The sequence below is a fragment of the Mustelus asterias genome, chromosome 18, assembly GCF_964213995.1.
Source record: "Mustelus asterias chromosome 18, sMusAst1.hap1.1, whole genome shotgun sequence".
NCBI classification, from domain to species: Eukaryota; Metazoa; Chordata; class Chondrichthyes; order Carcharhiniformes; family Triakidae; genus Mustelus; species Mustelus asterias.
In genome coordinates this window covers 61264017-61278783 of record NC_135818.1, presented here as the reverse complement: position 1 = coordinate 61278783, position 14767 = coordinate 61264017, and the positions used below count along the sequence as shown (strand labels likewise).

At 42.7% G+C, this 14767-nt stretch overlaps 1 protein-coding gene across 1 annotated transcript in view; it reads right to left on the bottom strand.

Annotated features, from left to right (window-relative positions):
• The window catches only part of pole2 (polymerase (DNA directed), epsilon 2), a 45601-nt gene extending 32006 nt beyond the window's left edge, over nt 1–13595 (bottom strand). The window contains exons 1-5 of the mRNA XM_078233199.1: nt 13479–13595; nt 12115–12215; nt 11010–11085; nt 5036–5113; nt 3938–4031 (exon numbers count right to left, since the gene is read on the bottom strand). Coding sequence (XP_078089325.1) covers nt 3938–4031; nt 5036–5113; nt 11010–11085; nt 12115–12215; nt 13479–13543 — 414 coding nt within the window. The 5' untranslated portion in view covers nt 13544–13595. The remainder of the gene's footprint in view (nt 1–3937; nt 4032–5035; nt 5114–11009; nt 11086–12114; nt 12216–13478) is intronic.
• Nucleotides 13596–14767: the final 1172 nt, after the last annotated feature.

The following is a 14767-nucleotide window of genomic DNA, read 5'->3' as shown; positions in this document are numbered from 1 at the left end:
TCGAGAAATCAAGAATTTATCAATTTCTGTCTTGAAGATGCTCAACGTCTCGGCCTCCACAGCCCTCTGTGGCAATGAATTCCACAGACCCACCACTCTCTGGCTGAAGAAATTTCTCCTCATCTCTGTTCTAAAGTGACTCCCTTTTATTCTAAGGCTGTGCCCCCGCGTCCTAGTCTCCCCTGTTAATGGAAACAACTTCCCTACGTCCATCCTATCTAAGCCGTTCATTATCTTGTAAGTTTCTATCAGATCTCCCCTCAACCTCCTAAACTCCAATGAATATAATCCCACGATCCTCAGTGGTTCATCGTATGTCAGGCCTACCATTCCTGGGATCATCCGTGTGAATCTCCGCTGGACCCGCTCCAGTGCCAGTATGTCCTTCCTGAGGTGTGGGGCCCAAAATTGCTCACAGTACTCCAAATGGGGCCTAACCAGTGCTTTATAAAGTCTCAGAAGTACATCCCTGCTTTTGTATTCCAAGCCTCTTGAGATAAATGACAACATTACATTTGCTTTCTTAATTACGGACTCAACCTACAAGTTTACCTTTAGAGAATCCTGGACTAGGACTCCCAAGTCCCTTTGCACTTTAGCATTATGAATTTTGTCACCGTTTAGAAAATAGTCCATGCCTCTATTCTTTTTTCCAATATCTAGCCTTGTTAAGTTGGTCTTCTATTTTAACTTGGCTGCGCAGGTAGGGACAGTGGTTACTTAATTACTTGGCTAATGGAATGTACGGTGGGTATATTATCTGGTTGTTAGGGTTTCTCTGATGAAGGGAAATGATCGAAACTCCTTGATGGCTTAAATGGCACCTCTGGGCTGCATAGAGATAGGGGTAGTTTGCTTTGTTCAACATGTAAGAATGACGTATTTTTGGCTTGTTGGTCCTTATTCTGGTGTGTTGTTGAATAGGTTAAGGCAGTAGTGGCTGTGTTTATCCGGGTCAGATGGAGGGTATATTGAATGAGGGAGTAGGTTTCCCTCCCCTGAGATGTCCCCTTTGGGGCTTCTGGACTGCTTTCCTTCTTGAGACTGGATTCCCCTGGGGGTGTAGTAGCCTTTTGGCTGTGGAGTCTGAGCAAGTGGTCTTATATGGAGACTTCCAGCCTCTCCAGCTTTTTGAGGTTTGGGCTCCCTTGGGCGAGCAGTGTCCTGTTTCTCAGTGGTTTGTGCTATTCTGTTCCCGGTATCCCTCCTGCAAATATGTGGTCTGAAAGACCACATCTGGATAATCCTGATGCTCCTCTCTTTTTGGAGTTTCCTTTCTTTATCCGGGCATGGGAGTTTCTGATATAGACTCTGATTTGTTGTAGTTAATCCTAAAGGGTTTCCCTTATCTTGTCAGGAGAAGGAGAGTTGTATCTCTCCCCAAGATACCCTGTGGATGGGTTTCTTGACGATTCTTCTTTTCCTTGTTGGTAGGGTTTCCTTGTTGGAAAATGGTTTAAGCTTTCCAGTGACGGGAGCCTGATCAGTGCCTCTGATATGGCGGGAGAGGAGAGAGGTTTGTTGTGTTGCAAGCTTTGGCAAGGTGCATGAATCCTTGGCTTACTGGTTTCTGTACATGAGATTGTACACTGCCACACCACATCTTGTACCAATGGCAGTACCCTGGTGTTTCCCCCTTTTGTGGGTTATCCTTTCATTGCTTGGAAACCCTGGAATGTTGAGTTAGGCCCTGGTTGGTTGAATCTTACCCCATAAGAGAACCTGTAAATCTTTAGCTCCGGCCCTGTTATCCTGTGGAGGAGAACGTGCACTACGGGGCCATATGCTAGTGGTTTTATCCTGTTACCCTGAGATTCCCCACCCTTTCTTTATCCATACGAGAGGAGATGCCGACTACAACGATCACAATGATTTATAATTTGATCCATTTGTACGAACATTCACTGGTCTTTTCTACATGTTTATGTGGAATAATGATGACTCTGTACTGTACTAGATTTTTGGAATTTGTTGCACTTAATGTAAAATGTAAAACTTTCAGTAAAAACACATCTTCCCCTCACCTCCCCTATCAGCATTCCACAGGGACGGCTCCCTCTGTGACATCCTAGTCCAATCCTCCATCACCCCTACTCCTCATCCCCTTTCCATGCAATCACAGAAGGTGCAACACCTGCCCCATTACCTCCGCACTGTCAAAGGCAGATGAAGCAACGCTTCACTTGCACCTCCTTCAATTTGGTCTACTGTACTCGCTGCAAACTGGGTGACCACTTTCAGAACGGCCTCACTCAGTCTGCAAGCATGACCCCGGCTTTCCTGTCGTTTGCCATTTCAACTCACTGCTTTGTTCTCAAGCCCACATGTCCATCCTTGGCCTGCTGCAATGTTCCAGCGAAGCCAAACACAAACTGGAGGAACAGCACCACATCTTCCAACTAGGCATTTTACAGCCTTCTGGACTTAACAAAGTTCAATAACTCCAGACTACGAACTCTCTTCTCCATCTTGACCCCTTTTTTAATCCTTCATTTGTCCCTACGCACCTCCCTCCCCACAGGGCCATCTGTCACTTGTTCTTAAGTTTTGCTATCAGAGTGTTGATCTTTGTTCTGTTATTAACATATTCTATATCTTATCTTTATACCTGTATCATCACCTTCTCTAGTCTTTAACATTATAATTAACATCTCTTTGTCATGTGCCCATAACATCTTTGTCAAATCTCTCCTAGTTCTCACCTACCCCATGACCTACTGTGTTCCACCCCCTCAAACAATGCAAATTCCAACATTTTTCTCCTTCTCTAGCTCTGAAGAAGAGTCATGTGGACTCAAAACAGGCATTGAAGCCATTTGTTTGTAAATGATGTCGAGTCTTTTAAATAAAAAATTATGAAATAAGGAGATCATTTTCTGCTGAAAGGTGTGCAAGTTCCACTTTTAGAACATAAGAACTAGGAGCAGGAGTAGGCTATCTGGCCCTTCGAGCCTGCTCCGCCATTCAGTAAGATCATGGCTGATCTTTTTGTGGACTCAGCTCCACTTACCCGCCCGCTCACCATAACCCTTAATTCTTTACTGTTCAAAAATTTATTTATCCTTGCCTTAAAAACATTCAATGTTTTTAACTGCTTCACTGGGCAGGGAATTCCACAGATTCACAACCCTTTGGGTGAAGAAGTTCCTCCTCAACTCAGTCCTAAATCTGCTTCCCCTTATTTTGAGGCTATGCCCCCTAGTTCTAGTTTCACCCGCCAATGGAAACAACTTCCCTGCTTCTATCTTATCTATTCCCTTCATAATCTTATATGTTTCTATAAGATCTCCCCTCATTCTTCTGAATTCCAATGAGTATAGCCCCAGTCTGATCAGTCTCCCCTCATAAGCCAACCCTCTCAACTCCGGAATCAACCTAGTGAATCTCCTCTGCACCCCTTCCAGTGCCAGCATATCCTTTCTCAAGTAAGGAGACCAAAACTGTACACAGTACTCCAGGCGTGGCCTCACCAGCACTTTATACAGCTGCAACATAATCTCGCTGTTTTAAATTCCATCCCTCTAGCAATGAAGGACAAAATTCCATTTGCCTTCTTAATTACCTGCTGCACCTGCAAACCAACTCCTTGAGATTCCTGCACAAGGACACCCAGGTCCCTCTGCACAGCAGCATGCTGCAATTTTTTACCATTTAAATAATAGACCATTTTGCTGTTATTCCTACCAAAATGGATGACCTCACATTTACCAACATTGTACTCCATCTGCCAGACCCTCGCCCACTCAGATTATCTATATCCCTTTGCAGACTTTCAGCGTCCTCTGCACGCTTTGCTCTTCCACCCATCTTCGCGTCATCTGCGAATTTTGACACACTACACTTGGTCCCCAACTCCAAATCATCTATGTAAATCGTAAACAATTGCGGTCCCAACACTTTATCTTGAGGCACACCACTAGTCACTCCTCTCCCTTACCTGTTGCATTATCGTGTAGCGCTCACAAAAAAGTTCAGCTTTGTTTCTGGCAGTTCCAAACAGACGAGATGCACTACGATCTGTCATTGCCAGGCTGCAGTACAGAAACAAGATTTTAGCCAAAATCCTTGCTTTTTCTTAAAAAAAAACAAATTCATTTATTTTGCATTTGCTTTTCCAAGTTCACAAAGAAAGTAACACAACCAGGTTAACGCACAGGAACAGTGACAAAATTAAGCCTATTAGCATGCTAAATTGCATCCTTGTTCACCTGCTTGTTTTGTTTAATTGTTTTCAAAGACGCGATCTTATCTGCCGCTCACGGCACGTTCCCGCTGCAGCGAAGTCGGAGAATTTGGCGGCCAACCAAATCTCCGTTCACTGCAGCGGGATGGGAAAGTTCCACCAGTGTGAACGGTGGTAAGATGCCAGCCAGTGTGTGACAATTGTTTTCTTCCAGTGTCTAGGAGGGCTAGCCTGTTTAGTTTTGATATTCTATGGGTGTCTGTTAACCTGATGCCACGATGAAAGATGCATTTGAGAAGATTTCATTGTTTACCTACTGAGTTAGTTATCTGGATCTCAAATCAAGAAGGCAGAATCTAGACCGTATGAAAGCGATGTGTTCGAGCATAAAGTTCCATGAGTGATCAAACTGCTTAAGTTTCACAGTGAATGAAAGACTGAATTTATTCCAGTTTAAAACGTATACAAAGTTAGATGGGCTTCATGCTACTATGATACTGTAGCTCAGGGACATCCCACACCCTTTGCTACGTAACTTCAAACAGGGCCAGCTGGGGGCTTAACAGTATACAGAAGCAGCAAAGGACATTATCAAGAAGTAATGGCTCAACATGTGAAAGAAAAATGTAACTTGTGATAAGTGAACTACAGATGGATGTTCCAGTAGTTTATCAAACGTACTAGTTCAGCTCCATAGGAATCGTGTAGAAGCAAAGACCAAAAGCAATCCATGTCATAAAAAACCCGAATCTTCAAAGAACAATATTTCCAAGAACAGGATTCAAACAGCATTGCTCATGCAAAATTATGAATGATTTGGCCTGCTAAATAATGACAATTAGTAAAACTCACGGAAAAAATTTCTTCCTTTCTGAATTGTAGATGTAACGAGGGACTTCAAATGCACCAATCACATTGAAAATGTGTTCTCTGTAAATATAAGCCCAGAATTGTTAAAACGAACTCAATTAAAAATATACTTGCACCTTTTGCTGGTACAACAGATGAAAATAACACATATTAGTGGTGATCTCCTATAGCATTGCTGAAATACCACTGCTATACTGCACTCTGTTTCTCTTCCACTCGTTTGTAATTCAATGATTCTCCCACTTTACCTTTCTATATGCTTCTCTCACAATATTTCACCATACTCCTGTTCATCTGACCCTTTTGTCCTCCAATTCTGGCATTTGCATGTTTCCTATGGGAGTAGCTACAAAACGTGTATCACAGGAACTAAGGGTTTGAGGTCTATACTAGAATAGAGTGGGACACGGGGGCCAAGAAAGCAGGTAGAAGTCACCAGTAGGACAGAAAGCACATTTAATTCCCTCTTTTATCAGTCAGGCGTTTGATCTGCATGAGAAATCACAATGTTTAATGATATCCGAGCCAGGCAACTTGAGAAATTCATTTGGCCAGAGGTTCAGTACACTCAAAATGGAGTGCAGATACTTCCCAGAAGTCACACACTCCACTTAATTAAATGCAGTAGCTGTCTGAGTCAAGACTCTGAGGTCCTGGGGTGTGTGCACAACTGCTAGAGTTTAACCAAGCAAAAACATGCAGCCTGCTAACACAGAGCACCAGCAGGCTTCCTGTTGCTTATCAAGTCAGGACCATTCTATCCACTTGGATATTGGCTTGTTTGATCACCCAGAGCTTAATGAGAACAATTCCAGCCCTTAGTGACAAGTCTACTCTTCCAGGTTTATTAGTGAATAAGATTGACTATGTCAAAAGTGCCTTGGAATGCTAAACCATGCCTAGCTCAGTTAAATAGAATGAAGGAGCCATTTGGTCCATCATGCCTCTGCTGGCTCTTTGGTAAACCTATCCAATTAATCTTACTTACCTGCTCTTTCCATAATCCTAAACCTTTATTTTCCCTCTCAAGCACTTATCCAATTTCTTTTTGCCAGCCGCTATAAAATCTGCTTCCAACAGCCCTGCAGGCACTGCATTTCAATTCACTACAACTTACTGTGTTTTTTAAAAACTCCTTATGTCATCTCTGGTTCTTTTCCCAATCACCTTTTAAGTCTGTCCTTTGATTACTGACCCTACTTCACTGGACAGTTTCTCCTTCTTTATCAAGACCCTTCATGATATTGAACACCTTTATCGAATCTTCCCTTACCCTGTTGTGTTCTGACAATAACTTCCCCAGCCTCTCATCCCCAGTACCATTTTAGTAATATTCTTTTCATTCTCTCCAAGCACTTTTCATCCTTCCTAATGTGTGCTGCCAAGAACTGAACACAGTATCCCAGTTGAGGCTGAATCAGTGTTTTATAACGATATGGGGCGCAATCTTACTGACCGTTCATGCCACACTCCCGCCGCAGCAAGGTCAGAGTATTTGATGCCGAGCTAAATCTCCGTTCACGACAGCGGGATGGGAAAATCCCGCTGGGTGAACGGCTATAACATTCTGGTCCTAGTCTAACTTCTCTGTTTTAGTACTGGGCGGCACAATGGCACAGTGGTTAGCACTGCTGCCTCACAGCGCCTGGGTCCCGGGTTCGATTCCTGGCTTGGGTCACTGTCTGTGCAGAATCTGCACGTTCTCCCCATGTCTGCGAGGGTTTCCTCCGGGTGCTCCGGTTTCCTCCCAAAGTCCGAAAGATGTGCTGGTTAGGTGCATTGGACATGCTACATTCTTCCTCGGTGTAACCCAACAGGTGCAGGAGTGTGGCGACTAGGGGATTTTCACAGTAGCTTAATTGCAGTCTTAAAGTAAGCCTACTTGTGACAAAAATTAATAAACTTTATTTTATGCTTCTATTAATAAAGTATGTAATATTAAATATCCTTCTCAACTTGTCCTGACAACTTCAGGAATTGTATACATATACTTCCGGGTCTCTCTGTTCCTGCACCCCCTTTAAAATTGTACCATCAAGTTCACATTGCTTCTGATTTTTCCCACCAAAGTATATCATTTTACACTTCTTTGCATTAAGCTTCATCTGCCATGTATCCGTCCACTATACCAATCTATGACCTTCTGATGTTTACTATCCGCCTCATTAATTAAAACATATGTAAATTTGTGCTATTTACAAATTTTGAAATTATGCAATGTATATTCAAGACCAGGTCAATATACATCAAATAACAGTGCCCATGAGAAACACCAATGCACACTTCCCTCCAGCCTGAAAAACAATATGGTACTATTCTCTGCTTTCTGTCCCTATACTCCATTCAACAGTAGATCCTTTCAAAATAATCATGAAGATCCTAGCAGGTATGTTGATAGGGCGAGCTGGTGAAGAGTGTGAGGAAGTGCATATAAAGTAGAAAGACTGGCGTGGACCAGATGGGCCAAAAGCATGTTTTCTTTGCTGTAAAATCAATGCAATTCAATGTAACCATTGTCCAAAATTTCAGAGTACCCAGATTAGCTATATCTTCAGTGTAGTGAAAGGCACCTTGCCATATGTTAAAGCACAATGTCCTGCCCCAAGTCCTCTCTTCACCAACTGCTTACTCCAGGTCAAGGGGATTTGGCAGAGATTCGTTTGCCATGAGAGTGGCACACCCTATAACGTATTGAGTGATGGGTAGGTGTAGGTTGGACCCCTTCCTATCTTTTACCATTTCTGCCTTTTGTCACAAATCCATTTCATAGAATAATCTGGTATCTCACACATAGGAACAAAACAGAAGGATTTTGTCTCACCCAGGAGCATCTTACCCCGAAGGAGAACTGCTTTAACAAACCTAGACTAAAATGGAGCTCTGCGATTTTTGAAGAACAGCCAAGGTGCCTTTTGCCCCTGCTTTGGGAGAATGTGCACTAGGATCACTACGACTGCAGATCGGTCCAAACCATTAATCAGAAATAGAATCATAGAATGATTACAGCAAAGAAGGCCATTCAGCCCATTGGGTCTATGCTTCCTGTCTGCAAAAACAACTCAGTTAGTCTCCACTTCCTTTCCCCTTCTCCCCATAGCCCACTTTAACTCCTTAATATTTCCAAACCTCATGACATTTTACGTCACAGTTTTGCAGCACCTATTGAGTGCTAAGAGACTTCAGAGAACTGTTTAAAGGTGAATTGCTTTTTGCTTGTACGATCTCTTTAGGACTGAGGTGAGGAGAAATTACTTACCTCAAAGGTTTGTGAATCTTTGTGGAATTCTCTACCCTAGAAGGTTGTGGATGTTCCATCATTGCCTATATTTAAGGCTGAGATATTTTTCTGCTTTCTCAGAGAATCAAGGGGTATGGGGAGCGATTGGGAAAGTGGAGTTGAAGCCAAGAATCAGTCATGATTGTACAGAATGGCAGAGCATAGCTCTACTACTCCAATTCTCATGCCCGCTTTTCCTACATAAGCGGCTTAGGAGAACCCAGCTTAGCCATGAACAACTAGCAGAATCTAATTTCAATTTGTTTATGACAAAAGATGTTGTTGTGTTGACAGGTATATTTGCTGTGCATTGGATGCACCTGTTCAATATTGATTTAGAGCCAGTCTTCACTTACAATGTGTCCAGGAGGCACCAATACAACACACTTCAGTGAGAAAGAAACTGGGAATGAAAGGCTGCGTCAGGAAGTGAACGAGGAAAAGCACGGAGGCTGACGAGCCAGGGCAAAGAATGTTGGAACTGAGGTAGGATGATAGAGGAGTCACAGCTCTTATACGCGTACATGCATGTCAGGGTGGAATTACCCCTCTTAACACTTAACTAGATTGAGAGTATTGGAAATCTTAAAATTCAATTATCTTAGTGAAAGGATAACAAAGAGAGAAATAAGGAAGGAGAGGATCAAATATGAAGGTAGGCTAGCCAGTAACATTAGGAATGATAGTAAAAGTTTCTTTAAATACATTAAAAACAAACGGGAGGCAAAAGTAGACATTGGGCCGCTCCAAAATGACGCTGGTAATCTAGTGATGGGAGACGAGGAAATAGCTGAGGAACTTAATAAGTACTTTGCGTCAGTCTTCACAGTAGAAGACATGAGTAATATCCCAACAATTCAGGAAAGTCAGGGGGCAGAGTTGAATATGGTTGCCATCACAAAGGAGAAAGTGCTAGAGAAACTAAAAGGTCTGAAAATTGATAAATCTCCGGGCCCAGATGGGCTACATCCTAGAGTTCTAAAGGAGATAGCTGAAGAAATAGTGGAGGCGTTAGTTATGATCTTTCAAAAGTCACTGGAGTCAGGGAAAGTCCCAGAGGATTGGAAAATCGCTGTTGTAACCCCACTGTTCAAGAAGGGAACAAGAAAAAAGATGGAAAATTATAGGCCAATTAGCCTAACCTCAGTTGTTGGCAAAATTCTAGAATCCATCGTTAAGGATGAGATTTCTAAATTCTTGGAAGTGCAGGGTCGGATTAAGACAAGTCAGCATGGATTTAGTAAGGGGAGGTCGTGCCTGACAAACCTGTTAGAGTTCTTTGAAGAGATAACAAATAGGTTAGACCAAGGAGAGCCAATGGATGTTATCTATCTTGACTTCCAAAAGGCCTTTGACAAGGTGCCTCACGGGAGACTGCTGAGTAAAATAAGGGCCCATGGTATTCGAGGCAAGGTACTAACATGGATTGACGATTGGCTGTCAGACAGAAGGCAGAGAGTTGGGATAAAAGGTTCTTTCTCAGAATGGCAACCGGTGACAAGTGGTGTCCCGCAGGGTTCAGTGTTGGGGCCACAGCTGTTCTCTTTATATATTAACGATCTAGATGACGGGACTGGGAGCATTCTGGCCAAGTTTGCCGATGATACAAAGATAGGTGGAGGGGCAGGTAGTATTGAGGAGGTGGGGAGGCTGCAGAAAGATTTAGACAGTTTAGGAGAGTGGTCCAAGAAGTGGCTGATGAAATTCAACGTGGGCAAGTGCGAGGTCGTACACTTTGGAAAAAAGAATAGAGGCATGGACTATTTTCTAAACGGTGACAAAATTCATAATGCTAAAGTGCAAAGGGACTTGGGAGTCCTAGTCCAGGATTCTCTAAAGGTAAACTTGCAGGTTGAGTCCGTAATTAGGAAAGCAAATGTAATGTTGTCATTTATCTCAAGAGGCTTGGAATACAAAAGCAGGGATGTACTTCTGAGGCTTTATAAAGCACTGGTTAGGCCCCATTTGGAGTACTGTGAGCAATTTTGGGCCCCACACCTCAGGAAGGACATACTGGCACTGGAACGGGTCCAGCGGAGATTCACACGGATGATCCCAGGAATGGTAGGCCTGACATACGATGAACGTCTGAGGATCGTGGGATTATATTCATTGGAGTTTAGGAGGTTGAGGGGAGATCTGATAGAAACTTACAAGATAATGAACGGCTTAGATAGGATGGACGTAGGGAAGTTGTTTCCATTAACAGGGGAGACTAGGACGCGGGGGCACAGCCTTAGAATAAAAGGGAGTCACTTTAGAACAGAGATGAGGAGAAATTTCTTCAGCCAGAGAGTGGTGGGTCTGTGGAATTCATTGCCACAGAGGGCTGTGGAGGCCGAGACGTTGAGCGTCTTCAAGACAGAAATTGATAAATTCTTGATTTCTCGAGGAATTAAGGGCTATGGGGAGAGAGCGGGTAAATGGAGTTGAAATCAACCATGATTGAATGGTGGAGTGGACTCGATGGGCCGAATGGCCTTACTTCCGCTCCTATGTCTTATGGTCTTATGGTCTTATGGATGTTCCCCAAATTACAAAGACTGAACTTTTGTTTAACCGAAGTGGAAATTTGGCAATCCAAATCATATATCAGTGTATATGAAAGTCAGAAAATTGCTGAGACTGCCATCCCTAATTTCTGGTCAATGTAAAATATAAATCTTTTAATTGACCTACATTGTTTCATCACATGTCTGACTGCACTCCTGGACTGCTGCCTCCACCATTGATTGCTCTATCATGTTGCAGTTCACTGAAAAGTAGAAACACACAAATCAGACTGTTGTCTTTGCTTCATTTAGATATAGTTTGTAATGACTGAATCTGTGTATTTAAAAATTAGAACACACAGGTATCCAACACACATGAATTTCTATCATGCGAGTAAAGGACACCAACTCAAGATGCTGCAAAATTTACAACTTCAAAACTTTGTTGCCATATCCTAACTCACCACAAGTCCCATTCACCTATCACTCCTGTGCTCACTGACCTACAGTGTCTCCTGGTCTAGTCATGCCTCACGTTTTGAAATTTTCACTAGATTCTACAAATCCCTCTACAAATCTCCTCCAGCCCTACAACCCTTGGAGATCTTTGCACTCGTCCTATTCTGGCTGCAACCTCATCCCTGATTTAAACTGCCCATCACTAGTGCCTCAAGCTCTTGAATTCCCTCACTAAATTCTGTGATTGTTCTGTGAAGACCTCCTCCTCTCTCCCCACTTTTAAGATGCTTGTTAAGAACCTACGTCTTTGAACAAGCATTTGGTCATCTATCCTAATATCTCATGATGTGGCTTGAAATGAATTTTTATTAATAACATTCCTGAAGTGCCTTGCAACATTTTATAACATTAAAGGTGTAATTTAAATGCAAGTCGCTGATGTGGGGTTTCTGTTACTCAATACAGAGCACACATTACTTCTCTGTACACATCCCACTTCCCAAGATCAGAAAGCTTATGTTCAAGTTGGCAGAGCTTCAGCTTCGCAATCCATAAGCATACTGCTGAAGTTCAACCATTTGCATAGCCCGTTTTCACAACTAAAATTCCAGTATAGATGCATAAAGCTAAAAGCAACTCTGACTGGGCCTAAAGCACTAAGACTCATCCTGGCAATGCCCCAGAAACCAACCATTATCATTGTAGGCAATAGAATATTTTTCCCATTACAAAACATAATGCTAAGGACTGAACAACATTGCACATTCCACTTAGATTTGACCAAAAACAGATCTCAGGTCCTTATTTGTTCACAATTTTCAATTACTACTTACATGGTTGTTTTTCAATTGCATCAACGATGCGTTCAATTGCATCTTCAAGCTCCAACTCATTGACTGTCTCAAGAACATCCACAAGAAATTTGGCAGCATTACTGATCATAGAGAAATAAAACAATAGAGAATTATGAATCTTTTGTTAAAAACTAGACACCATGGTTTATTGTAATAGGAAAGATAAAATTGTAGTTTGTTTAGAAAGTGAAATTGTAGTTTGTTTAGAAACTGGCCACCAGCTGCTGGGCAAGTAACCAGTGCCACAGTGATGCAGCCTCTAGCAAAAGTGCTCAGAGGCAGGAATGCATTGGGGCTACTACTTTCCAAATTTAGTCCCGGCCCCATCTCCAGAGGCAGGCTGGAAACATTCAAACGGAACTATTTCAAAAGTTGATCTCTCACCCTTTTATCCCCTATAAACTTCAACTCGTCCAAAACTCTGCTTGCCCATATTCTACACTGCAGCATGGAGTGGCACGGTGGCACAGTGGTTTGCACTGCTGCCTCACAGCATCAGGGACTTGGGTTCAATTCCTGGCTTGGGTCACTGTCTGTACGGAGTCTGCACATTCTCCCTATATATGTGTGGGTTTTCTCCAGGTGTTCCAGTTTTCTCCCACAGTCCAAAAGACGTGCTGGTTAGGTAGGTACATTGGCTATGCTAAATTCTCCCTCAGTGCACCCGAACAAGGGGATTTTCACAGTAACTTCATTGTAATGTTAATGCAAGCCTACTTGTGACACTGATAAATAAACTTTAAAATCCCACTCCGCCATCATACCTGTGTTTGTAAACTCTGAATTAGACCCTCATAATCCAATGCCTCCCATTTAAAAATTATTCCTTTATGGCTTCTTTCCTCCCTATGTTCATACCCCTTTTAGCTTTACAACTCTGAAAAGCAGTATGTGGTATATTCCTCACCCCCTCCCCCCCTTACCAGTTGCCCCCTTCCCCCAAACTCTGCAATTGCCTCCTCAAAGCACTCCACCAGTGAACACAGCTCATATCAACAACATTAGCTCTGAACAATAATAACCGGAAAAGCTGTGGAAATGAAGTTACTTCAAAAATAGGCGGATATGGAGCAATGTACCGTGACTTGGAGGTTCGCTTATATTTATTTCAAAATACATGAATTTTAAACCCTTAATTATTGTACTTTCTTAACAAAGGAAAATGTTAATTGCATTTTATATACGCACATATGAAGTATTATTTTAGTACTGAACTGCACGGGGACGCGTTATAATGGAAAGGAACCATTTTAACATAAACTTGCTAACATTGACGGTGTGCTTTCTGACATTTCTCAGATCTGTGAAGCAGTTGGTTTTGTAATACATTATTCTCTACTCACGATCTCAGGATTAATCCGTGCATTTTAAAAGCAGCTGAAACTTTGCTCTTGACTTTAGTCGCCATCCTGCAGCTTTGGCGCCAAATCGCCGCATTCGTCACAAAGCGGAACGCAGACGGCTTCTTGGAAGGGCGCCAAGCTGCTCATTCATAAAACAGCTGGGACTGACTCTGTGTTTATCTCCACCGTGTGGAGATGCCGGCGTTGGACTGGGGTAAACACAGTAAGAAGTTTAACAACACCAGGTTAAAGTCCAACAGGTTTATTTGGTAGCAAATCCTGAGATCGTGAGTAGAGAATAATGTATTACAAAACCAACTGCTTCACAGATCTGAGAAATGTCAGAAAGCACACCGTCAATGTTAGCAAGTTTATGTTAAAATGGTTCCTTTCCATTATAACGCGTCCCCGTGCAGTTCAGTACTAAAATAATACTTCATATGTGCGTATATAAAATGCAATTAACATTTTCCTTTGTTAAGAAAGTTCAATAATTAAGGGTTTAAAATTCATGTATTTTGAATCCGAAAGCTTGTGTGGCTTTTGCTACCAAATAAACCTGTTGGACTTTAACCTGGTGTTGTTAAACTTCTTACTGTGTTTATCTCCACCAGCAGCATTAACATGTCCTAAAAGCTACTGTCACCCTCCTTACGGAGCAAGATCGAGGTTATTTATCCAATACAAGATAATGAGTCTCCCTCTGTGGTTGTGGCGTGTGATAGCATTGAAGAGGTAGAACATTTTGGGGTCTGGCAGCTTTTGTAGAGCTGTGTTTAGCTAGCACCCTACCATTTGAGCCAGAAGCTTCAGGTTGAAATTCCCAACCAAAACTTATGGGCGGCACAGTGGTTAGCACGGCTGCTTCACAGTGCCAGGGACCAGGGTTTGATTCCCAGATTGGGTCACTGTCTATGTGGAGTTTGCACCTTCTCCCCATGTCTGCATGGGTTTCCTCCAGGTGCTCCGGTTTCCTCCCACAGTCCAAAAGGCGTGCTGGTTAGGTGTATTGGCCATGCTAAATTCTCCCTCAGTGTAGCTGAACAGGCGCCAGAGTGTGGTGACTAAGGGATTTTCAAGTTTTTAGGTGTCCAGATCATCAACAAGTTGACCTGGTACCCTATGCCGACATTAGTTAAGAAAGCCCACCAAGGCCTCTACAGTCTCAGAAGACTAAGGAAATTTGGCATGTCAGCTACGACTCTCACCAACTTTTACAGATGCACCATAGAAAGCATTCTTTCTGGGTGTAGCACAGCTTGGTATGGCTCCTGCTTTGGGGGAAATTA